Source organism: Candoia aspera, chromosome 3, assembly GCF_035149785.1.
Source record: "Candoia aspera isolate rCanAsp1 chromosome 3, rCanAsp1.hap2, whole genome shotgun sequence".
In the NCBI taxonomy this organism is placed as follows: Eukaryota; Metazoa; Chordata; class Lepidosauria; order Squamata; family Boidae; genus Candoia; species Candoia aspera.
In genome coordinates, this window is record NC_086155.1 from 118427488 (window position 1) to 118452912 (window position 25425).

Here is a 25425-nt window from a genome sequence, read left to right on the forward strand (position 1 = left end):
CTTTATGTTAGAACAATGCTTTAGCAATATTAAGTATTGTATTGGAAAATATAGTATTGGAACAGATGGAAAGGTAGTAATATATGGTTCATTTGTAATAAATTAGTTAGAATGATGGACTTGAGAATGGACAACCAAGGGTTAAGTCCTCTCTCATCCATGAAATTCATTGAACGACCTTGGAACAGAATTACTTTTTCAACAAATCTATTCCAGCTTCTGATACCTCTTCCCTCTTCAGAGAGCAGTGTCAGAACCAAGTAATCAAAAGATATTATCTTGAACACTGATCCAAACAACATTGTCCCTTATCACATTTTGGGGGTCTTATTTCCTGCCTGCGATATTCATGCCTCTAATTTTAGTCACCTAAATTTCTTCTCCCCCCCCCCACCGTTTTTTTTTTTTTTGACAGTTTGGCTCAATTCTTCCTTAAATCTTTTTTCTTTTTTTTAGGCTGATGACTACTTTAACCCTCTTTTCTGAAGTTGTATCTTTCATGAAGCCATTCACCTGAACTTTTCAATTCTCTCTCACACTGCACTCTTAACAAACTAGAGGAGCTTGTCTTTGGCTAATTTTCCTCTGCTGGGCTTCTTCACTGCTGAAAGTTAGATCCCTTTCTTCTCTCAAAAGTCCTGAAAACAGTTCACAAGTGCCCTCTGCTGGTACAAGGTACAAATTTTGGGCTCTGAGGTTAGAGGTAAAAACATGGAAGTGAACTAGTTTATACATATAGGAAAAGGTACCGTATACTGATGGGATATAAGGGACCTTTATTAACCAGAAGTTCAACAATTACTTTGACATTTCAGTGGCATCACACCATAGCCAAGCAATTGGATCAGTCAATTTAAGGCTTTTAAAGACAACAGATCCACTTTCTCAGCATAAGGTACATCAACAGACGATGGTGATGATGATGATAATAGGAATTCCTCTTCCGGTCACCTTCTTTGTTTTAAATAGTTCTGCTTGACAATCTCTTGATTACAGCTTTTGTAATCAAGGCCTTTGGCTGAACCAATGCTGTCATGCATTTTCTCTAATTGTTACTGATTTGTAAAAGCATTGTTAACCATTATTTTGTTTTTACTGTGTTTTGTAGCCCCAGCCCTCTGTCTGCTTACATGCTCTGTGCCTGAACTCTACTGTCTTTGAGTCTAACCAACAGCTCAGCTTTTGATTTTGAGCCTACTATGGGAAGAAATTCTACTGATTACAGGATTTGTCCAGCTTAATGTGGTTCATTGCCTGTCCCTTGTAATCCTTCTTTCCAGCTCTATCCTTTTACCTGAGGCTGAGCCCACATTTCTATGCTCTATTGTCTACTGGGAAGTGGGGACACCTATCGCTAGCAAATGAAGTGATTCTGATGATAGCCGATTTATCTCTGTATTCTATAACGTAGGTGAGAGAAACGCTATCAACTTACCTACTTAATCAAACCCTATTAAATCAATAAAAAGCAATGCTTGTACTACAACTTGTTGATTTCATTTTACACAATGACTTTGCATGCACAGATCAGGGAAAGATCTAAATCAAAATTCAACCATGGACTCATCATCTTTGAGTTGTAGTACTCATCACAGCATAATGCAGAATTCCTACATCCTTCTTCCTAGAGGGCAACTCTGTCTCCTAGCTGGGAAAGGGCTTGTAAAGATTGTAGATTTGAAACTCAGCAGTTTGCCTGCTGGTGGCCGAGTTAGGAATTACAGGCATTGTACAGAGGGTTTCCTTTTGTGACACTTCCCAGGTCCCTTGTATCTTTCCATGTTTGTTGCTTTTGCTCAGGTTTTCTTTACAGCGTGCATCTCTATATTATGCTCTTGACTTCCACAATTCAGGATTCAGCTGCTTCTTTTTTCATAACTTAGTGTGACTGAAAACTGAAATGTTGTATCAGAGGTGGCTATTCCCTTCAGAATAAGCCCAAAGATGGTATGATTCTGGAGCTGATAGAAGTCAAGGAGGGGAGTATGCCCACTCTCAGTTTCTAAGTAACCATGATCACTAGTAAAATCAACTTGCTTTTCTTTTCTGGGATACTGCTATAAACCTCTGTACCTTTTATGGCCCACTCTGAGCCACTGACTGTCAATCCTTATTATGCCCAGTAAGACTGCAGATGCTGACTGCAGTCAGGAAATCAGAAGACACTTAATCCTTGGGAGAAGAGCAATGACAAATCTCGATAAAATAGTTAAGAGCAGAGACATCACACTGACAACAAAGGTCCGCATAGTTAAAGCAATGGTGTTCCCCGTAGTAACATATGGCTGCGAGAGCTGGACCATAAGGAAGGCTGAGCGAAGGAAGATCGATGCTTTTGAACTGTGGTGCTGGAGGAAAACTCTGAGAGTGCCTTGGACTGCAAGAAGATCAAACCAGTCCATCCTCCAGGAAATGAAGCCAGACTACTCACCTGAGGGAATATTAAAGGCAAAACTGAAATAGTTTGGCCACATAATGAGAAGACAGGACACCCTGGAGAAGATGCTGATGCTAGGGAGAGTGGAGGGCAAAAGGAAGAGGGGCCGACCAAGGGCAAGGTGGATGGATGATATTCTAGAGGTGACGGACTCGTCCCTGGGGGAGCTGGGGGTGTTGACGACTGACAGGAAGCTCTGGCGTGGGCTGGTCCATGAAGTCATGAAGAGTGGGAAGCAACTAAACGAATAAACAACAAGACAGTGTAGCTATGCCCTAGCACTTCTCTTTTTGTTCTATCACTTCTTAGGAAAACCTATTGATCCACTGGCATGCATGCATTCATTCGGCTCACCAGCCACTTCAATCACTGATGACTCTGAGCGGGATGCATACCTGACATTGTAAATCAGCTTATATATATGCTTTGTAATCTAATACTGGAAAGTTCATTCTTTGGTCGCCAGAAGCTCTATCAACAAAATTGTATAGGGATACCTAGTACACTCTACACTTTAATGAACATGTGTCTAAGGCCATTTCCTTTCTTTACTCATGTAAGATTTTCTAGACCTCATTAAGATCAATCTGTACTCTGACCCAGATCACAGCCAACCTGTCTTGATTCGAGATAGCTTACTTCATTTTAGGAAAAGCTGTGCCCACAAATTGCTGATTTGGATAACACCTTAGCAGTCATAGTGGAATCAAAACAAACACTTTTCGCCATTTGGTTATATAAAATGCCCTGATGGGAAAGAGGATTTGAGTAATTAATTGTACTTCGTTACTCCCCAAATTGTTTCTTCTTGCTTCAGTTGCTGAACATGAAAAACATGAACTTTTCTCTCTCTCTCCTTATTCCACAGATTCATGAATCTACCTTGCAGGGTTTTTTTTTAAATAAAGGAATAAAGAAAAGGGGTAATAATGTTATTCTCACAAACGGCAAGTTCCAGTCCTTTAGTAGTGGTATTTACTGATGCTACTGTTTTGAAATCCTCTACTAAAAAAAGGATCAATTTTCCCACTATATGTTTTATTTAAAAAATGGTTACTTAGGAAAACATTTGCTAATTAATGATAACTTAATGCTTAAGTCCACAGCGTAGATTTGTTTTAACTTAATGACTGAAGTTTATTTTTAAATGCTTCAGATGGGCATATAACTGGTTGAGCATTAGATGCTTCAAGTACACTGAAAAGCAGAGGATGAGTATTTCACTATAAATTACTGAAACACTTATTAAACCATTAAGACAAAAACAATGACAATACTTTTTTCATGTGCAGGTAGAAGGAAATGTTCTCTCCCTATATTCAAATCTGGACAGTAATTTCATGATACTTTGGCAGTTAAGAGTTAGCAACACTTGGCCTGTGAACTATGCAGCTATGAAAGACACAAGCCATATTTATTAGAAAAAAAAACCATTTATACAAATATATATATATATAAAAAAAAAATGAAAACAAGTGAAACTTTATTAAACAGTGCAAGTGTCTTTTCTATATACAGATAATAAAATTCCCAAACTGGAACAACGTGAAATGTGAAACACATTATTTGAATATACCATATATACAAATTCTCATAGAGAAGGCATTTTAATCTTCTATATAATGTGGGTGTTAAATATTACAGAAAACACATTATGCTTCCCTTAAACAATTAAAAGCAGGAGGGCTACTGCTAGTATTTTTTAAGTCATGATTTGGTCCAGACTACCCATTTTAGAGTAGAAGCAAATCTATTTTTAAGATAGCTAAAGGTGAGAGGTACATCACTTCCCATGGCACAGATATCTCTCTTTTGTCCAAGTGTCATTTTCTGGTAAGAAAATATGCAGTATTTTGAAATACTGGGGATTTATAGAATCTGTTTAAAGGCAGAAGTGGGATGAATGTGCACACCATTAGCAAAAATCCTGCCTTAAAACTTATTTCAATTCTCTGAAGTTAGTATGCTTAAACATAATCAATGAACAAATGGACAAACCCAGTTTGCTTAAAGAAAAAAGATCTCAACTAATTTCCAGTGAAAGCAATTTGGAGAGCATTTGGCATAAAAAAGAACCAATGACTCCCATCTTGGAAGACCATATACAAGAGAACACTTCTATTTGCATAGATGACTTTTTTCTGATTTAAAGAGCTAGTACATAAGACAGTTTGCCTTTTCTCTTGCAGAACACAAGGATGCACTCATCTGCAACACAACCTGTTTCAGGCTATCTTGAACAGGATGTTATGGAGACATCCATGCAAGAGTTCATGCTTTCTGCTGTCCCTCAAAGGAGAGAGTTGTATGCCTCTTCTGCTTTGAAGAAACTTCTTTCAGAGAAGCAGTCTCCATTTTCTACTGGAAACCTTATGCTAATTAACAATCTTCTGTTCTCCCTGTACATGTCAGTAGACTGCTGACTTCTGCTATGCCATTTAGAACAGTGGGGGGAAGGCTGATGGTGTTTACTGCTTTCCATGCATGGATAGCCTCCAGGATTCTTGATGGATTGCTAGGCCCCAAGTCAAAGAGTGCATAGGCTGCTGCTAACTGGACACCCCAGGCCACATCTGGAAAAAATGGAAAGGTAACTATGAACAGTATCCTTGACTAAAGGGAATTTTAAACCATTGAAGCAACATGCAACTGTTAAAGTAATATCGGTCCTGCTACCTGGACTCCAAACTAGAACTGTGCTCTGACTTGTGGGGACATTCAAGCCTGATGTGGAAGGAGGTGATTCAGGATAATTTTTTACTCATTCAGCCATCTTTTTTTTGGTCCCTGCTTAGTGCCAGAGGGAAGCATGGCAGCAAAGAGCTGGACTGTCTTGGCTGGTTGCGGCAGGCTTCTGGGATTGAGTAAGACTCTCAAGGCAGTCTCCTGGGAATAACCGTTTGTTGCTGTTTGTTTCACCATCCTCATTTGATTCTCACTTTATCCTCTGTCAGTTAATTTGTTTATCCACCTTTCCATTTCTCTCCCATCCCTTCTATCAACAACATGGTTCTATTTTTTATTTTGTGTAAAGATAACTTTGTTTTTTCATTTCCCCACTCCCATCCCTCCTACTGTAACCATTTCTATTTCATTTTCCCTACTGGCCTTTTTCCTGTCTTTTACCATTTTAAGCAGTGCCCCTCCCTACCACCAAATCTTATGTAGCATCTTCCTATAACAAACATTTTATATGCATTCATGTTACAGTCAATAATGCTACAATTTTCTGAACAACACTCTTGAACAGGGAATAAACTGAGACAAGCCACCTGCCACCCTCCCTGCTTGCATCAAAGAGAGCTTAGATGAGAATCTAGCCCCAAGGCAGGCTGGGTGCTTCTTGTATAGCCCTACTGTTATATCCCAACCAACTTATTTTTTGATTCTCGTTACTTAAAGGAGAATTGTGAGAAATTCACTTATTGGCATGGCTGCCACACACTTCATCACTTTTGCAAACTACAGTACATAGGATTGTTACCTTTTTCTTTTGCATGCTGGAGAAAGACTCCAATAACAGAACTAATATTTTCTACAGCAGGAAAAAATCCTTCTCTCAGTCCAATTTGTCCTAGACGACCTATGAAGTGTCAAAAAAAAAAAAGAAGCAACTGAAGTTTATTTCTCAATTATCTACTCAACCTGTCTCATAGTTGTACTGCTGTATGCTGCAGCTGGGGGCTTATGTCTAACTGAATGGCCCCACACAGTACCAAAGATGAGGTGATGCTGAAATGATATTCTGCCCATGTTAAAAAAGTCCCCCATTTCCAAGTTTTTTCCTTGGCAGTTTAGGCAGGCTGTGGCTCATAAAGTGCTGATGAGGCCTTGAGCCTACCAAGCAAGGTGGGAGGGAAACAGGTGTGCTAGCGTAAAGGTGCTCCAGTTATGCAGAGCAGCACAGAAGATCCATTGGGCCTGCCTTCCTTCCAACTGACCTGCTGTGCTTTCCTCCTTGGAGGTTTTCTTAGCAGATACTTCCTTTTTGATGCTATGAAAGTCAGAGGCAATAACCGAGAGGAAAGATAAGAGATAGAAAAAGGAATTGGCAGAAAGGAGTTCTGGAGAAAAGAGATCAAGGGTTTTCATAGTTTGACTTCAAAAAAGAAATAGAACTTTTGTTGGGAAGAAATGGCAATTTTGTTTGGGTTCTTTGTGTTGTTAAATCATATAATGTTCTGTCTTCTGAGTACAAATGGAGAGTTCACTCATCCTAGATATCCCTCATACCAAAGAGAAAAACTAAGGATCTCCTATCATCCTTGCATTATGTGGGGAATGGAAGTGTCAGACTATGAGTATACTCCTTGGATATGACATGGAGCAATAATGTGAGAACTGTCACTTAAAAAAAAAAGGAAGAAACCTTAACATTTCTAGTATGCAACCATATTCACTCTTTGGAATCTAAGGACCATTCTGTCATTATTAGAGATTAAAAAAAAAAGATCCTCACAGGCTGTTGTAGAGAACATATACAGCATGCAGCTGCCTTTCCTTTATGCTCTGATGACCTTGGTGGGGGGGACAACCACCTTACCCCTCATTATGCTAAGATAATGCATTAAGGATATTGAAGCCAGCATCACCTCAAGCTGATTATTTAACCATTTCACCTGAGGAGATGTAGATAAAATGGGAGGGTGTCCAAGAGCCCATTATCTGCAGAGAAAACTTTATATACTCACCAATCAGTCTGAGCACTGTTGCTATGATTATATCAGAAGAGGAGGAAATGCTTCCATTGCTGTTCCTGTTCTTTATCCAATTATCCATGATTGGCCACAGTTCTTTACTAGGAAGAAAATGAAGAACTGTAAGCATATTCTTGTTCGATGCTAGTGTTGCCTGCCAAATTTCTTTTGAGAGACAAAAAGCTTTTGCTTGAGATCATTTCAGCTAAAGCTAGCACAAAACAATATGGATTGCTGTTAAAGTTGCCCACCTCACTTTACCCTCACTGCCATTAGGCATCCATTCTCTCCTGTACAGAGCCAAGATGTCAGAAAGCCTCTTTATTCCATATTCCTTCCCTTAACACGCAACCAGTTACACTGGCTGATGTTCAAGCTGTTTGGGGAAAGAACAGTAGATACTCTTCCGTTGTTAGCATTGGCAAAGAGGAGTCAAAGAGCTTGTCACTTGTGCTCTGGAGTGAAATGCTGAGGTGCACAATAAAGGGAAGATTCTGCCAAAGCCTTTGATCAGGTGGGCATCCATAACTAGCAGCTTGGCAGCCACAGGTGGCCATGGAGTTAAGCGGGGCGGGGCGGGGCGGGGGGGGGGGGGGAGGAATTCTGGGAGCTGATGTCCACACATCTTAAAGTTGCCAAGTTTGAAAAACACTGCTGTAGAGTGGTATGCAGAAATACAAAAGTAAACATGGTACCTTATGATATTATCATGGGTCCAGCACCACTTTTGATAGGAGCATAAGAGGTCAATAGCAAACACATATTGCCACGTATTCTCTTTCAGGTCTTCTCCATATTTTTCACTCAGCTGAAATTCCATTTGTGGACACAACTGTATTGCCCAAAGCAGGCTGGAGATCATCATGCTAATATCTACTGGTGCATTCTAAGGGAAAAGAATAAAAGCACAAATTTGGCTTAAACTATATTTCTACCACAGAAAATAAAAGCACAAATTTGGCTTAAACTATATTTCTACCACAGAAAAAAATTATGGAAGTACTTTTGGGGAATTCTAACCCCAGGGGATAAAAAACACTTGTGTTTTCTTGGGAAATTATGCAACCCCCCAACAAACAATCCAAACAACAACAACAAACTGTAACAAAGTGAATGATGTACTATAGGGATACTAAAAAGAAAAGAAATATACAACTGCTTTGTCAAATATCAAACCTGCATTTCTAACTTAGGGGAATTAAGTCCATTCATGTTACTTTTTAGGAACCAGCATTTGAGCAACAAGTAATCAAAGAAGTATGCAACATTGCCCTTTATACTTTAAAAAGTAAACCAAAAGTGGTTCTGATATTATACAATCACTAAGTAATCAAAATGGAGTCTGCCCTTGCATTTATACACAAAGAAAACACCAAATATTTGTACCTCTTCCCAACTGAGGTAGGTTTTCAGGCACTTCAACACATCTCCTTTTGCACGCTGTCTAGCTACTAACTGGATTGCTTTGTTGATCACACTTTCAGAGGAGAATACTTCACTCCATATGTTTGCAATAAACAGTATCAATTGGTCAGATCTTGGGAAATCTGGCAGGGAGAAAGAGAAATTGAAGCAAAAGAAAAAAAAATATGACATCCCAGTTTGGGGGGGGTGTGTGTGGCAGGAGGCTGTGAGTTCTAGTTCTGCCTCAGGCACAAAAGCCGGCTGGGTGACTTTGTGCCAGTCACTCTTGCTCAGTCCAACCCATCTCACAGGGTTGTTGTTGTGGGAAAAAAAAATCAGAGGCAGGAGTATTAGGTACATTTGCTGCCTTGATTTATATATAAAAAGGCGGGATAAAAATATAATAATAATAATAATAATAATAATAATAATAATAATAATAATGAGGTCTGCAACAAAATGGTGCAGTGTATCCTCACTCCCTAAGAGAAATGTTCCTGTTCAGACTGTGTGCAGCCAGCCATCCCTTCCTTCAGTGATAATATAAGACCCAGGGTTTAAAAGAGAACTGGGTAATCTGCAGCCCTCAGTGTAATGGTTGTGGTCCCTACAGCACTCCAGATCAAGCCGCTAAAATTTTCTATTGATCCAATTTTATTTTAAAAAGGGGCAAAATGAATGAGTTAAGCTCTGCAACTACTCCAATCCTTACCCCTACAATCATGAAAGCTTTTCATACAGGCCAAAATTCCAGCCCCATCCTTTGCAGAGATCTCGTCACCAGTAACTATCCCTATGGCTGTCAGAGCCAGAACATTTTTTTAAAACATGAAACTTATCAAGGGCTGCCCACTGAGGTTTTAAATAAAAGCAGGCCCCCAGTCTGGACGTCTGAACGGGCTCACTATCAGCTTCCCATCACAGGCAAAGCAGAAGAAAGGTAGGAAATCATTCCAACCTAATAGTTTGTAATTAGAGCAGGATCACAGACTGCTCCTGACTGAAAAACATGGTTCAGGGTTGAGAATTTTTGTAAATAAATGCCAGTCAAATGATCTGAAGCAGTATACTGCATGTTTGTGAGGGATAAAGAGTGTTATTCACAGGAGGCTTTTAGTCCTATCTCTCTAACTAACTGCAATATCTAATTTGTACTATGCTTCTGAATCTTCTAGATTTATGGTAGCTTATAACAACAAATAAAACCCAAATTATACTATACCTTCCTTAAGTAGAGTGTAGCAAAACAGGCGTGCTTTTTCTAAGTCTCCAAGCTGACAGCATATTCCAACATAGACCCTGCAGAGGGCCTGAATGTAATTGTGGCCCAAGGACATCTTTTGTTTTTTCAGCTTAGTTAGAATAGCCTGTAAAGCTGGCTCGGCCAAGGACTATAAATCAAAACAGTATTTACCTTTGAGTTTATTTCAAAAAGTATCATTATAATGAGAAATCAATAATAAACTGAACAGATACAACAGTGATCTTCAGCAATTTATCATAGGCAAGAATTGAACAAGAATAGCCTCAGTGCTAAGATGCAGCTGCTTTAGAGCTGTTGACAGATGCTACATAAACGACCCTCTGTGCTCCACAGCATCTTTTCCCCTTTGAATCCAAAGCACTGCACAGCCCTGGTCTGTATCTCTCACTAAATACAATACAGAAGGATCTATTTTTTGGACTTTTCTCCTGCATTTTTACTTAGATCCAATGTCAGCTGTGGAAGAGCTGTAGTCACATAAAGGACTTAAATAAGCAGAACTCACTAGCCCTCTTCTTTTGCTTCTAGCAACTACTGTATCATGATTTATGGTTTTCAAATATAGCAGTTGGCGCTTCCTATTTCCACTTTCTGATGGCACCAAAGTATGGAAAAGTATTTTAATTGACAAAGTTCAGTGTTATACCCTCTATATTGCTGGAAGCAGCTTTAAAATCATCCATTTGTGGAAAGACACCATCCATGAAAGTCAGATGGCACTGAACCCATAAAGTATCTGCTACTGTACTGTAATTTTCATTATGGATCTTGAGAATTGCATCCTTTCCTTGAGTCAGTTTTAGGTCATCAATTATAACCTTTAAGAATTGGTTAATAACACTCTGAAAGCTGCTACATTTTTAAACACAGTTATTATCACACTGATAGCAGCATTGTAAAACTTTTAAAAAAATATTTTGAATGGTTGATTGACTAAGAAATGTTGTTTATACAGGGAGGTCTGACAGGCTGTTAAGTAGTAATTTAACAGCAGTTGGTTCCTATCAAGTCAACTGGTGTCTTAGTTGTACTGACAACTCATGCCAGCGTTTGTCCCATAAAACCTTTACCTGCAGCCCTCAGAAACTGTGACAAACCACTGAGAGATGGTGCTGTGATTTCCCAAAGGAAAAGAAAAAGAAATCTGCTGGGCCAACCTTCATTCAGGCTCAAGATCACCTCCAAATACCCCCAGCCTTCAAAATGATTCTCCTGAAATTCCGGCCATACCTACCTAGGGGATGTTACTGTATCATCTCCCATTCCCACTATGATCTTTAGCTGCTAATTCTTGTTTTTATATCAAGTCTTTGCTTATAAAAAAATTAGTCCTCTCTGGATGATTCGGTTCAAATCTGATGCAGTCTGTGCTAGACATGGGTGAGATATATGAGGAACAGATGGAAACAGGAAGATGGTTCTCGGGAGGGCCATAGCACAGTAGTAGTGTATAAACACTGTATGCAGAACATCCTGGATTCATTCATTCATTCATTTATTTATTTTTCAAATTTCTATCACCGTCCATCTCCCCCAAAAGGGGACTCATTCCCAAACATCTCCAGTTAGAAGTGGTTTCTGCTTGGGGGTTTGAAAAGCCACTGCTTTTTCAGAGTAGACCAAACTAGATTACACGGCCTATGGATGTGATATTGTAAAAAACCCTACACATACGTCTAATCACACAACTGCAGCCCTGCCGCTGAAACAAGATGGAATTCATGCAAAGATATTAATACCAACAAAAGTCAGAAGTTAAACTAAACAGTTTAAGATCTTAAAATAGAAGCCAACACCAATGTTTTTGAACTTTGATTACAGTACACAGTAGTTCTCCATCAAGAGGGAAGGCCAACCTTTGATACGTGTGATAGAGCCTAAAGGAGGCAAAACGTTCAAATGTGGGATACGAATTTTTAAGCAAATAGCACTTCGTTCCTATAGCTGAAATTTGCATGGACTGAAAGCTGTCCTGCACAGCACTATGTAATGCACATTGGATTTATGGGGGCATCTATAACCTCACTGCCTCCATTATCCAAGGAAGTACTGCTACTTCATTTTATAGTAGTTAAGAAGGTGTGTGATAACCTAATTCTAATGTTGGGACTAGGATCTCAACCCATAGATTCCCTGAAGCAGTAGTGAGAGAATGAGAAATGTTGGTTTAAGCAAAACCCCTAAACACCAGTGCATAGTAGCTATGATTAATTAAAAAAAAAATCTTCTGCATATCGTTAACTGAAACAATAATTCTTACATTCAATTAGTCAGAAATCAATGATATATCAATCAAATGAGCTCTTAAATGCCTTTTCTGGCATTACTAAGGCCCTAAGTATTATTCTAGAAACATGTAGATTTTTAAAAACTTTTTCCTTTCATAAATGAAAACATGTTTATTAATATATATATTTAAATATAAAGCTGAGAGCCAGTTTGGTCTAGTGGGCTAAAAACCAGGAGTCTGTGAGTTCTAGTCCCACCCTAGGCATGAAAGCCGGCTGGGTGACCTTGGGCCAGTCACTCTCTCTCAGCCCAACTCGGTGCAATGTAGACTAGCCTCCTCGTGGTGCATCCTGGGCAACGTGACTTGTCACGGCTAAATAGTCTACACATCTGGCTGCTGGACCTCACAAGGATTTCCCAGCAAGAAAAAGCAGCAGGAACACCGAACTGCTATGCCATACGATGAAAATAAATAAATAAATAAAGCTGACCTTCTTTTTAACACCAAGTTCATAAACAACTTCTTTCTCTTCATCTCTCATTATTGGAACCTTTGATGTATTACCAACAAGGACACGGCTACGAATAACAGGCAACAGGTCAAAACAAGCTTCGGAAATTTTTTCCAGTGCTACAGTCACAGCCCAGCTATCAGGATCCTCTGTTTTCTCCATTTCCAAAAGCAATTCTGAATTACAGTCACCTGTTGACTTAGTAGCATCCCCACTGTCCAGACAGTCACCATCAGGGGTGCACCGTATGTCACCATCTGACAGCTTTTCCTTGCAGAGATTCAGGGTTGATAACTTGCTATCTAGACGTGGTCTTTTGACACTCTTTGTTATAGTCACAGATGGCAACTTCCTTTTCCCAGTCTCATATACACTGGAGAGCAGCTTCTCTGGATCAGATTTAAATCTGATCCCTGTTTTCACAAAAGCAGTTGATGTGGAAGCAATTGCTTTAAAGCCACTGATTTGTTGGATGCCCTTCCCATCTAGAGAAGACGACCTACTAAACTGAATGTTACCTTTCAGGATATTGAGAGTTCTTGCTCGAGCAGATAACTCTGGATACATACTGTCCAAAATTTTCACAGAATTTTCCTGAGGTACAGATGGAACGGAATTACCAGCTGTAGATGAAGGAAGTCTACCTGGAACAGGAAGGGCATGTTTGGGAGTAGTGGAACAAAACTGAAGAGGGGAAGATAAAATTCTCTGACGTACGGACATTTCAGAGGGTGATAAAGTAGTAAATGCAGAAGATGACGATGATGATGAAGACTTGCGTTTTGGGGTCTCTGACAGTGTTGATGTTAGAGGAGGAACTGGAGTTTTATGTAAAGGAGAAATCAATTCATCAAGCGGAGATGGTAAGGAAGATTGGCTTGAAATGGACGCTACAGGAGAAATGGGCTGAACAGTTCTTGGAGGGGTAGCTATCAAAGGTGGAAGCAAGGGAGGTAATGGTGGACCCATCTCTTGCATAATTTTTGTTAAAGTTTTTGGATAATATTTAGCTGGTGTAGAAGTATCTGCATTGGCTAGAATGGTTTCAGCTAGTTGCATAGGCTGATTTTTCCTTTTCCTCTTACAGATAGATATGCACTGGAGATGGTTATCATCACCATCAGTAATCTCTGCCTGTGTTTTAATCATGACAGAGTCTGAAGAGTTGAATGTCTGCTCTACTCTATTCTTTGCAAAAGCAAGTAGCGGTTCCAATTTTTCTGATAGCACTTTTTGTTGTTTATTATTAGAATTGGAAGACTCGGAGATAGGTGATATAGATGTCCAGGTGGTTTTAGATGCAATACTTTGTTCATCATTATTTACATCATGCCTCTTGTTATGGCATATATCAGTACCATCATCATCGTGACAAATTGTGAAACAACTTTGCCCCAGACCTGAGCTAGATTCTGAAGAGGAAATGCTCTTTTGTTCCACATTCAGTTTTTCTACAAGTAAGTCACAGTGGACTTGCCCATCACTAGGGTACTTTGTATGCAGTGCAACTATATCATCATTAACATCTGGATCACTCACAGGTGACTTCCCAGAGATAGTTTTGTTATTTAAGTCCTGACTTGGCAATAAAGTAACTAATGAAACATTTTTTCCCATTTGCTTCTCTTCTAACTTTTCTACTGCTGAGCAGGCCTCTGTTTTTAAGGTTGTATTTTCATTAGTGCAGGGCCATGCTGCTGCATACAAATGTTCCCATGTCTTTTCAATCACTTCATTCACATAGGAGCCAGTGTCACCTACTTCAGCTTTTCTATCTTTTGAGCATTCCTCTCCTGGGACCACAGGGGACATCTCATGTCTAGCACCATCTGAAGAACTTGTACTGGATAAAAGACTAGCTTCACTGTTTTTGATAGAACAAGATATATCTCTGGACACTGTACATCCTGGATGTGTTTTTGTGCAATTCACCTTTCTTAAAGGGTAAAATTCTTCTGACGAATCTGAGACAGATGAATTCATAACTGCAACAGAATTTTCTAACATATTTATTTCATCTATTCCTCTAGACCTTATTTCAGTGCTCAATATAGTATTCGCTTCCTTAGCTGTTTTTTCATCAATATATTCTACAGTATCATTCCCTGACAGCATGTCTAAATTCTTATCCCCAGGAATAAGCTCCTCATGACTCAGCAGCAATTTGTTTTCTACACAAATATCTATGCTGTTAATACTGTTTGGACTAGATGCCTCAGAAGATAGCATTTCTGAATTTTCTCTACTGCAACTTTTAGTAGTAACTGATGCCTGGGGCTTGCTGAAATCATTTTTGTCTTGTTCAATATCCATTTCATCTTTCTTATTACAAGGACTGTGATAATCCCAGTTTATCTCCCTCAGGTTCAACAGTTTATCTCCCTCAGATGCCACAGTTTTGCCCTCAGATGCCACAGTTTTTGACTTTTCATTCTTCCAACTTTCTTCAGAATTATGTTGATCAACACAATCAGAATTTTCTTTGTTGGGGGAGGAAGAAGCAATGCATTTTGGAATAGAAGATGGTGGGTTTGCAGCTTCAATGTTTTGGCTATTTCTGCTGAAAAAATCAACTTTGACTTCAAAATTGGAAGCAGTGACATCCACAGATTCCATATTTGCCTCAGAATCACCTGTCACAATAACAGACAAACCTGATTCAATTTCTTCATTTTCTCCCTGTGATATATTTTGTATAGGCTGAACTGTACCTTTGCCCCTGTTTTCTACTGAAGCTACTTCATCTGATGCAGAGCAATCATAATTCATCCCTTTCTCTTCCATGGCATACTTTTTTGTATCAGACAGCTCATTTATGATCATTGTGCTATTTTTTTCAATTTGCAAAGGTCCATGGATCAAACCAGGTGAATCTATGTTTACATATAGAGTTTTAATACATGTGTTTTCACTTAATCCTGCTGTAAGAGATTGTATAGTTCCCATTTCAGCTAGTTTCTTTGATTCACAATTTATCTCCATAAGCGTTTTTCTTAGTGGCTGTAAGTCTTCCATGTAACTATTTAAACTATTCCCAATTCCTTCTACTTTGGACATGTTCTTGGGTTTAATGTCTGCATTTTCAACCTGCCCCAGTTGTGGAGCATTTTCAGTGACATTCTCCAATTCAAGGGACTCATGACTTGCTTCAATAAGTCCCTCAGACTTCAACAAAGAGTCTTCAGCAATAGATGCTGGGGTTGGTAACTTGTTGGTATTGCCGTTGCAAGTTGATTCCTCTTGTGGTGATTTAATAGACTTTTTTTCATCAAGTAACTGCTTTAATTGTAGGAATTCTTCCTTTTGTGTATCTTCTAACTTTGTTCCCTCAGTAGTTCCATCAGCCACATTTTTTGTGGGCTTATCACTCATGGCCTCAATTATTTCGCCACCATGATATGATGATTGTTTCAAACCACCAGTTAATGTTGCAATATCTGAATTTGATTTCAAAACATCCACTAATTCATTCTTTCCATTTATCTCATTTCCATTTTGTTTGCTGCATATCTCCTCTATAGAATGAGGTTCATGGGATGCTTCCAAAGAATTAACACTCTTTTCAATAGATTCTGTAAACGTTATCCTGCCACCTGGTTGCTGGACTTCCTCACAAAGATGATTTGTTTCAGGAAGGAATTTACAGTTACTGACATTCTTTTTTTCCTCTATTAATGGTTCACTATTTCCTTCAGTTGCCATATTTTGTTCATTTACTGTTATATGTTCAGTGTGCTTTTCACAAAGAAGTCTTGCTTTTCCTGAGTAAGATTCTGTCTGGTGGTCCTCAGAAATACTTTCCAACACTCCTCCTTCTTTATCATTAGATGGATCCTTAACATTTTGAGAAGCCACTGGTGTGTTTTCAGCAGTTAAAATGGGTTCTTTGGTTTGCTGTTGCTCACCACCCTTGGGTGATTGACCCCAAACATCTTCTTCTGTTTCAATTAACTTTTTCTTTTCTTCCTTTTGAATGAAGTCATTAGTCTCTTCCAGCACATGCTCACTGAAGATCTGATCTTTCGTTTCTGTCACGTTTATCATTTTTTCACTGAGGTTCTCTGTACTGGGAGATACTACTTCAGGGGCTGTGTGTATTTGTACAAAGTCAGAATTTTCTTTTAGTTGCTTTTCTTCATCCTTTGGTTTAGCATTGCTCTCATTAAGGTATTTTGATGTTGTGTACATAAAGTTAGGTAACAGCACTGACTCTTTATTTTCTAACTTTTTTGATCTTTCATGTGGCTCCTGAGGATCAGTCTTTATACTGCTATTATTTAAAATGTGTGAGCAAAATTCTGTCAAATGCAGAGCTTTAGATGCTGGTTTGTCTTCATCACATTCTTCTATAATATTTTCAAGTGTTTGTGCATTCTCCTCCATTTCATCATCACTGGAGTCTGTGATGTCTCCAAATAAAGTATCCTTAAAGAGACAAATGTAAATATTAACACAGTAATAAATAATGTAGAGGTGTTATATAAATCAGCCTGAAAAGTATATTGCTTAAATATTGGAAATGGTTAGAGGTGTTCTGGGCTGATCTGGCCCCGAAACAGGCTTATTTAGTCTGGAATATTGTGTCCAAAATACTTTAAACCATTTCTAGTAAACAAGATTTTATTTTGGAAAATATGAACTGCCTCCAGAATGACATAATCTGGAAGAAATTCGGCAGAGTCCATAGAGAAAAGGAACATTCTAGAACAATCTGGTCCCATATCAACAAATGTTGCTTGGATAATTGCAACTGATATACTGTAGCTGAAATATTTTTTTGGTCCACATGTACTAATTCTGTCATAACAATTTCATCCCTGTCTCTAAAGAAAAGGCATCTATTCAATTTCTGAAACTCTTTGAAAGAGTTTCTTTTTTCTTTCTTGTGAAGAAAGAAGTTTTCTTGAAACCTATAAAGTTACCAGAAATAACTGTTGGCAAGGAGCTCATAATGGATAACAATGTCTTTTTCATATTACTTTTAGCCACCAATTACCTCCAGCCAAAGCAATACTGACATAATTTCTAAAGTTAATCCAACTCATGAGATAAGTAAAATATTTAATTTTAATCCTTTTCTGGAACTTACTGGAGTAGCAGCAGGTGAAAACTGTATGGGGGAGAGTAAAGGAGGAAGAGGCCTAAGCCATTTCAAAACATCTTGCAGACTTTCACCAAACTCTTCCTGCTCCTTGTTGAGAAGATCCATGTTACTTGTTGAGAAATCTGCCTCAGTGAAAGCTTCTAGACATCTGTCTTCATCAAAAGCACTGCTGCTGTTGTTAGCTTCAGTAGTTTCCATAAACGTGTTTTCTATCAGACGACTATTTCCAGCAGATTTTTTGTCCAACTTTATTTTCAGTGATGTTGGAGAAGTTAGCATTGTAGAGGGCTCTAGTGAACAATTAGAAATCCATGCTCCTTCAGATTTCTTCACTTTTTCAGGATTCTGCACTGTTTCTATAAGACAAAAAAATGATATATAATTTATTTTATTTCCATTTCCTGAAAGTTTGGGATAGCAAAAATATACTTTTCAAAATGATTTGTGCCAGCTGTCTGTTTTAGCCAAAACACATTTCCCTCTCCCTCCCTTCCGTAATTGTCTTTCTTTTCAGGAAAAACACTGACATCAACTTATAGTAAAAACTACAATAGACATAAAATGAATTATAAATAAGTTTTGTTTCATGCTTTGAAGAAACTGTCAAAACACAAGTATTTTGTTTCATGCCTGAAACACTAAAAATGCTGTTTGAAGTCAGAACATATTGTGTAGCTCTTTCTCTAACTTGGGAAAGTGTTATGCTCAGCACAGCTGTTTATATATGGGGAATCACTGCATGCAAGTGGAATTATAGTTATGAAAATCTGTTATCAAAAGAGAAGCCAATTCCATCAGAATTCAAAAAGGAGTTACACATAGCAAAAGACATTAAGGTTAGTGTCACTTATAGGAGGCAACATCCTTGTGATGTCTCCAAATGAACCCTTTCACTTTTCGCTATTAACTCTTGTGGAGAAGAATGAAAGGATGGCCCATTCCTCCCACCCTTGGGAGCATGTCTCATATCAATATGTGCACACACAAATTCTGCACTATAAAGCCACTGCAGAATACAAGCCCTTCTTAAAACATACTTTGAGTAAATGTGCATTTTTGACTGTAAACAAAATAAAGTCCTATTTCTGCAGAGACCAAACCTGGGGATCACATTATTATCATCATCTCTACCCCAGAGTTTTATCTCCATAGATCAAGAGAGCTCCAACCAAGTAGGATGGAATCCTTTAATATGATTGTTTCTTCCAAAAGTGACAAGGGAGAGAGTGTAAGGGCTGATCTTTCTTAAGTGGTGAGAGCTAACCTTTGGCAGAGGGGGTTGTGGGTATGTATGGCATTTTTAAAGAATGTCGTGGCATAACGAGGCTAATCCCTCATTCTTAAGGGAGGGTGGCCATGTTTCCTGATTGTTTGTCTCTGCTTTTCTCATTTAGACTGAGAAAGACGGAAGGACAGACTAAAATACAGTCAGGCACAGAGACACAGGACAGGGACACATGGAAAGACTGACAGCAAATGCACAGAAAGAACACGGACATACAGAGAGGTGGGTGGGAGAGACAGAAGGGAAGACACGCAGAGGATGGGTAGACATAAGGAAAGGAGACAGATAAACACATGTAAAAATGGGTAGGGACAATATTGCATTTTAACCTCTTATTCAAGTAACTGGAGAAAGTAGTTCAGTTGACCAGGAGAATTAACTTCTCCCAGTAAATCATTCTGTAGTGCTGTGTTACTGACCCAAGCCACAGAGAGAAAATTAGATTTGTACGCTCAGTTTGTTGATCATCTCTATCAGAATGAGGTATTAGAAAAGGAGGACAAAGAGAGGATGTAACAATTAGATTTCCAATTTCCTGGAGGAAAATTCCTCTAATGCTTTGCTAATTGGTTTGTATGTTTTATAATTATACTTTCCATTGTACAAATATTAAATGCCTATTGCAATGTCATTCTAAAGTTACTTACTTGTCTTTCTACGTGTTTCTGAAGGATCATGAAAACCAGCAGTTGAAGAGGGGGGGAAAAAAAAGCACAAGCGACTGTTACTCAGTCATATAAAAATATCAGAATTTTTTTTTTAAAAAAACCTTTAAATTTCCTTTAAAACTATGGTGCTTGGTCTTACCTAACACGTGCTCACATTTGTTGATTTGCTTTTTTCCTGTTGAGCTTTCTATACATTGCCAGAGTTCTTCCAACAGCAACTTAATTTTTTCTGTAAAAGAAGATATCCATATCATTATAATGTTTACATATGCTGGAAAATGACATGTATGCAGTCCAAGACACTGATGAAAAGAAAATAAATTCCGGTGGATAATTGTAGATGTCTCTAAACAAGAGCATGAAGCATATTTCCAAAACATTAAGACACACTGTACATACACCAAACAGGGGGCATATGTGTAGAATATACACAACTCAGGAAATCTGATTTTTAGCAAAGTTTGAAAAAGAGGTGTTTATACATCAAAAAGTCAAAGCCCAAGGAACAAGGAACAACAGATTAACAAAAAGAATGGAAAATCACAGATATCCTGGAGCCTGCTGAGTTCTTTCTACTGAATTGTCTTGGATATATGATTGATGGAAAGTATAAAAGTCATTATCACAAATAAAATATGTTTTCCTTTTATACAGTTTGAATCAGCAATGAAGATGGGGTGTAAGGAAGAAGAGATTTCCAGTAGCACCAAGGAATATAGATCTATGCTTGCAGAATGCATATCATAAGACTTAAGGGAACCCAAAAAATCCAAAATAGATACCAAAATCAATATTTCAACACATAATATAATCAGAAATCAATTCAAATATATATATATATATTTGATATATATATATATATATATCCCTGTATATATTTTGATTTTATATGAGTGTTAAATCACAAGGCTCTTTTTCCTTCTCTACAGCTCTCCTGAGTTTTGCACCTCCTTAGAGAATTCAGCCTATTGGTATGATAAACAATACCAAGACGTCAAGCACGTCAATTTAAATTGCATCATTTCCTTCTAATTTCTGCTTGTCTCTTCATTAACTAAACAATGAACCCAGAAATGTAATAAAGTAGTTTGAATCTGATTTCTTTCTTAGCATTCAAATTACTTTGTTCTATGCTACTTGCATATGCAAGAAAATACATAGATTTAAGCTGTATCACCTGGGATAAGGAAAAAAGATCAATTTAATTTGACCAAGCAGGAAAGCATTGGAAAGCAAACCTTCATTTCCCTTTTGGACATCATCATGTGCCCAATATGATCAACAGACACTTGGTTCAGTAGATGAGTTAGAAGAATTTTAACGAACTAGCAGCTTTTATGTGTTTGCTTTCAAGGGTGTTGATTTACACTTATAAATGGTAAGGAATTAACTCTTAAATAGTTTTATTATTTTCTATAATAAGCTAATTCTATAGCTTACTGTCTATTAATCTTTTGTGTTAAATTCAAATGGAGCAAACTCTGTATGGCAGAGATGTGTAATCATCACATTTTCATTTGTTAATAATTGCAAACAATTGATTTTAAGAGAAAAGTTGATAGGTCCAATCTCTACACTTAGGCTGCTGCTTTCAAGGGAACAACGGGATAGCCTCTTTATCCTGCTTCTTACTCTTAATGTTTCAATAATTCGTACACTGTGGTGGAACACAAGATAAATGTTAAGTCAAGAAATCCTTTGCAGCCTTTGGAAAATCTCCACTTCGATTCTGTGGTCCTCCTGCAAGGAATGAACCTGGCCAAGGAAGAACCAATGGTTCCCAGGCTAAAAAGAACCACTATGTCATCATAGATTAGGAGACTTCCAAGGCCATCAAAAGCATGGCCAAGTATCCACTGACTTGGAAGTGTGGGAGGAAAAGGCCTAGCATTTACACTGTGGATCAGAAAGATTTGTCTTCTGGGAACTGCAGTGAGCAAATCAACTGTGTGTATACAGTTTCATCTTGCCTATGGTAAAGGGATTGTGTTCTAAGAAAGGGGTTAAGTGTCTGGAGAGCCTAGATGTACAGCCATACCCCACACTGAAACCTGACAATCCATACATTCCAAAGCACCAGAACCTTCTACTGAATGTGCCAACTGTATCAATCACCAAAGAACAGAAGAAAAAGAATTAACAGCAATTTATACAAGACTTATACATACCAACCTTTGTCCAAGTTTGCTACCAAATTCTCACTCTCGCTCTGGGTCTCTGCATTTTTCAACACTGAGAAGGAAGAGAACCAGCTGGGTCATATTACAAATTAAACCGTGAATCAAAATAAAATATTTCCTCCTCCACCAAAAGAGAAACAAATCACGAACAGTCACCTTTCTTTTGTTTTCTGTTAGGGAAGCCATCAATCTTTTCCTATTGACAAAAAAGGGGAGAAAAGCAGTTTAATGAATGCACATAATCTGTAGCAGTGACACTGAAAAGATATTTGATCATGTAACCACTAAAATACTTCAGAATGGTCCCTGTCAGTCTTCTAGACGTCTTTGAAATATACTGCTCAGAATTTCCACCAGAATGGTTATAAGCTATGCTGGGAAGGAATTCTGGGAGTTGCAATCAAAATATATCTGGAAAACTGGTAAAGAATGTTACATTACAGGCATAACACCCAGTTTAGGACAATTGATTCTTATGATTGTTAAAAGGTTAAACAGTTGTTCTCCCTCCCACCCATCTGCACTTGTCACTTATGTTTGCCTCTTTCTTTCCCCATCAAAATTTAAGGCAAACGTTCTGTGGTTGGGGGAAATCTCTCCCCTTCATGCACACAAAGTTACCATGCACCCTGGATATTTTTCAAATATTACCATTATCATTACAAAAGAAGTTAGTTGGAGTACCATCATTTTCTGCTGATGGCATTTCTGCTGCCACATTGACCACAAAAATAAGAAGCTATATATCCAACAGTTCAAACAGTTTCTGCAGTTGCAGTCCCCATCCTGCATTAGTAAACTTATAAAAAACAATACACATGTCCGATACAAAGGTGGGGAGGAAGCGGAGGTGTCCTTTGGTTGTGGGAATTGTGCCCAGGAGGGCACAAAACCTTCTTATGTCTCAAATGACTCATGAAAACATTCATTCCTTATCTTGGAACACATTTCATGCTCCTGTCATGCTGGGTGACTACTTACAACTTAACAATACTACGAACCTCTATTTTAGTCTTTTTTTAAAAAGGAAACTGTACACATATATTATTGTTTTAAAGTTACCTGTGCTTTCTTCAATTCCTTCTCAAGAACTTTCTTCTCTGCTTTCAGCTGCTTAAATTCCTGAGTGTGCTTTGCTGCAGCTTCTTCATATAAGTGAAAAAAGTAGTAAAACATGCATTAAACAACACAGATAGCTTTCAAAATTATGAGAAAAATCTATCAGTGCACTGGATGTTAGTACCTTTCTGTTTGGTTCAGCCTTCTAATAGTTTATTCAAGGTTTGCAACACTGAGCTCTGTACCAGTATGTATTTCATTAGGATTTCATCACACTGGATGTGTACAGCTTTGCTGGGTCAGAGTCAGACATGAATGGCATTCACCAGCTCTACTGCTTTTCTCCAAATATATAAAGGAAAAAAACCCACATACTTTGAGTGCCTTTTTGGTGACCTCACAAAGCAGAATGATTCTTAATGAGTAAGAGTATTTGAAACAAACTGCTTCCATATAAAAAGTATATGATAAATATGCTAAATGCATATCCAGAAAGGTATTTCTTAAACATCACTTCTTCCTCATGGTTTCCTGACAGACCATAAAATGTAAACATTGATCATAATGATTACACTGTATTTTTTCAGAATGCAAGATGCTCAGAATGCTATATTTACCTATTTTACAAGAATGAAGATAGGATGACAGTTTGAAAAACAAGTACAATTTTAGGTCCCAAATCTCTTCTTGTGTATTAAAATGTCTTTTCCCAGAAAAAAATATAATTATACATTTGTGTTGTGTGTTATGAAACGTCATCTCACAGCAGCAAGAATAAAAACTGAATTACCTTCAAGCTTTTTCACTTTAGTTTCTAATTTTTTCTTCCTGAAAATATAAAACAAAATTTTAAAATATGCACATGAAAAATGAGCAAAGTACTCCCCTGGTACACTTTTTGCTTTTGTTTAATTTGAATTACCTATTCTGTTTAGTTCAAAATTGCATTTTTGGCTTAACTCTGTTTCAGAATTTGGTTGGTTTTATGAGGTGTTAGCTGCCCACAGTATTCTTTATGAGTAGTAACAATTAGAGATGTGGAAAAAGGGTGCTTTGTAAAATGTGGAAGTGAGTGAAGCACCTGTTCTTGAAGCATTAAATCAGCCATGCCATTTGAAAGACTTCCACAGCTCCTTCAAAGGCTGCCCTGAGCGATCTGTATAGGTTGCACATGCACAGCCACTTTGCTTCTCTGGTGGTCCCACTGGACGTGTTGTCTGTGCACCTCCACAGACAAGCTTCAAGGATGGATGCTTTACTCATGTTAGCACGCTTTACTGAGGGCCCTTTCAAACACTTTGCACATCCCTGATAAAGACTACTCTACAGTGTAATAAACACATCAAGAGAAGCAGGAAGCAAAACCAGGGAGAAAACTTACTAACCTGGTTGGCAACTAGTTTGAGCTGTTAGCTTCTCTGAACAAGTGGAAGGTCTGGAAGGTACAGAATTGAGTCTACTTCTCTCACCGAGCAAAGATCTCTGGTCGCATTATTTGCCATCACATAAGAGGAGGCAATGCGTGCAAAAAGGGAATGTGTCCATCAGAGAGGCTTCATTTTGCATAGTTCCCTAAGTGTTTTGCATCTCTTTACAGGGACTGGATTTGCTTTCCTGTAAGAAGTTGGAATATGTTCTGGTTTCGCTTATGGGGAGGGACATTAACTGATTCGTTCCTCTTCTCTAATCTGCTCTTGGAAGTCAACCCTCCCCCCCAAAGGTCCATATCTCGTTTTCTGCCTCTAACATTATAGGAACAGCTTGGATGATTATTTGAATTTTGAATTTAAAAAAAAAGGTAAATACATCCACTAGTTAGTTCCACTATAAAGACTTACACACTGTCACTTTTATCCATTTCTTCTTTCACTCGAACATATTCCAGATGAGTCTCTTGGTATATTTTAAGTGAACTCTAATAAAAAAAAAGATTATGTTTACATACATACATACATACAAACAAATATCGATATATATATGTACAAACACAGATGGTAATCTCTGTGTTAATGTTTGTATGTCTTTGGGGTAATTCATTTATGTTTAATAATTTATACCATGGCTTTGCAAAACCTCTCATTACTGTATAATAATCAGTCATAAGGCATTAACATGTTTATTTATTCTTTTATTTAGTGCATATGGCCGCCCACATTAGTTTGTCAATGTGCCTCCCAAAAGCATTGAAGTCTTAATGCTACATTTAAGGATGGGGCAAGAGAAGGCAAATTAGAATTGCTAATATAGGAAAATTCTACAACTAAAGACATCCTGTCCAGTCACCTAATGTTCACTGGTAACAGTCCTCATAGGATATTCACTGTGCAGATATTCCAGATCTGTTAACAGCTTTTCAAATTAATAGAAATTCAAGTTACTGGGCAGGGGGACAAAAGCTCCCTGACACCTGACTGTGGTGAACGAATGTAGGGATTTTCACTACATCTGAGATACCAGTGGTCTTTTTAAAAAGCATCTGTCTGTGAACTATGCCTTCCACTATTTCAGGAGTCCCACATTTTTTCAGGTTGATAGAAACACTGGGAATGTTATGGGAATTCTTGCAAAATGGGTGACTGTCTAGAT

At 38.1% G+C, this 25425-nt stretch overlaps 1 protein-coding gene across 2 annotated transcripts in view; it reads right to left on the reverse strand.

Moving 5' to 3' along the window:
- Positions 1-3900: 3900 nt before the first annotated feature.
- The window catches only part of ICE1 (interactor of little elongation complex ELL subunit 1), a 36020-nt gene continuing 14495 nt past the window's right edge, over positions 3901-25425 (reverse strand). Inside the window, exons 6-20 of one of the 2 annotated variants that reach the window (XM_063298723.1) lie at positions 24678-24754; positions 23630-23667; positions 22843-22925; positions 21937-21976; positions 21773-21832; positions 19740-19829; positions 19580-19597; positions 17633-18003; positions 12523-16968; positions 9761-9929; positions 8521-8681; positions 7830-8020; positions 7129-7235; positions 5922-6020; positions 3901-5010 (exon numbers count right to left, since the gene is read on the reverse strand). In XM_063298723.1, coding sequence (XP_063154793.1) covers positions 4817-5010; positions 5922-6020; positions 7129-7235; positions 7830-8020; positions 8521-8681; positions 9761-9929; positions 12523-16968; positions 17633-18003; positions 19580-19597; positions 19740-19829; positions 21773-21832; positions 21937-21976; positions 22843-22925; positions 23630-23667; positions 24678-24754 — 6144 coding nt within the window. In that variant the 3' untranslated portion in view covers positions 3901-4816. The remainder of the gene's footprint in view (positions 5011-5921; positions 6021-7128; positions 7236-7829; positions 8021-8520; positions 8682-9760; positions 9930-12522; positions 16969-17632; positions 18004-19579; positions 19598-19739; positions 19830-21772; positions 21833-21936; positions 21977-22842; positions 22926-23629; positions 23668-24677; positions 24755-25425) is intronic. The other variant, XM_063298724.1, reaches the window with a different exon arrangement.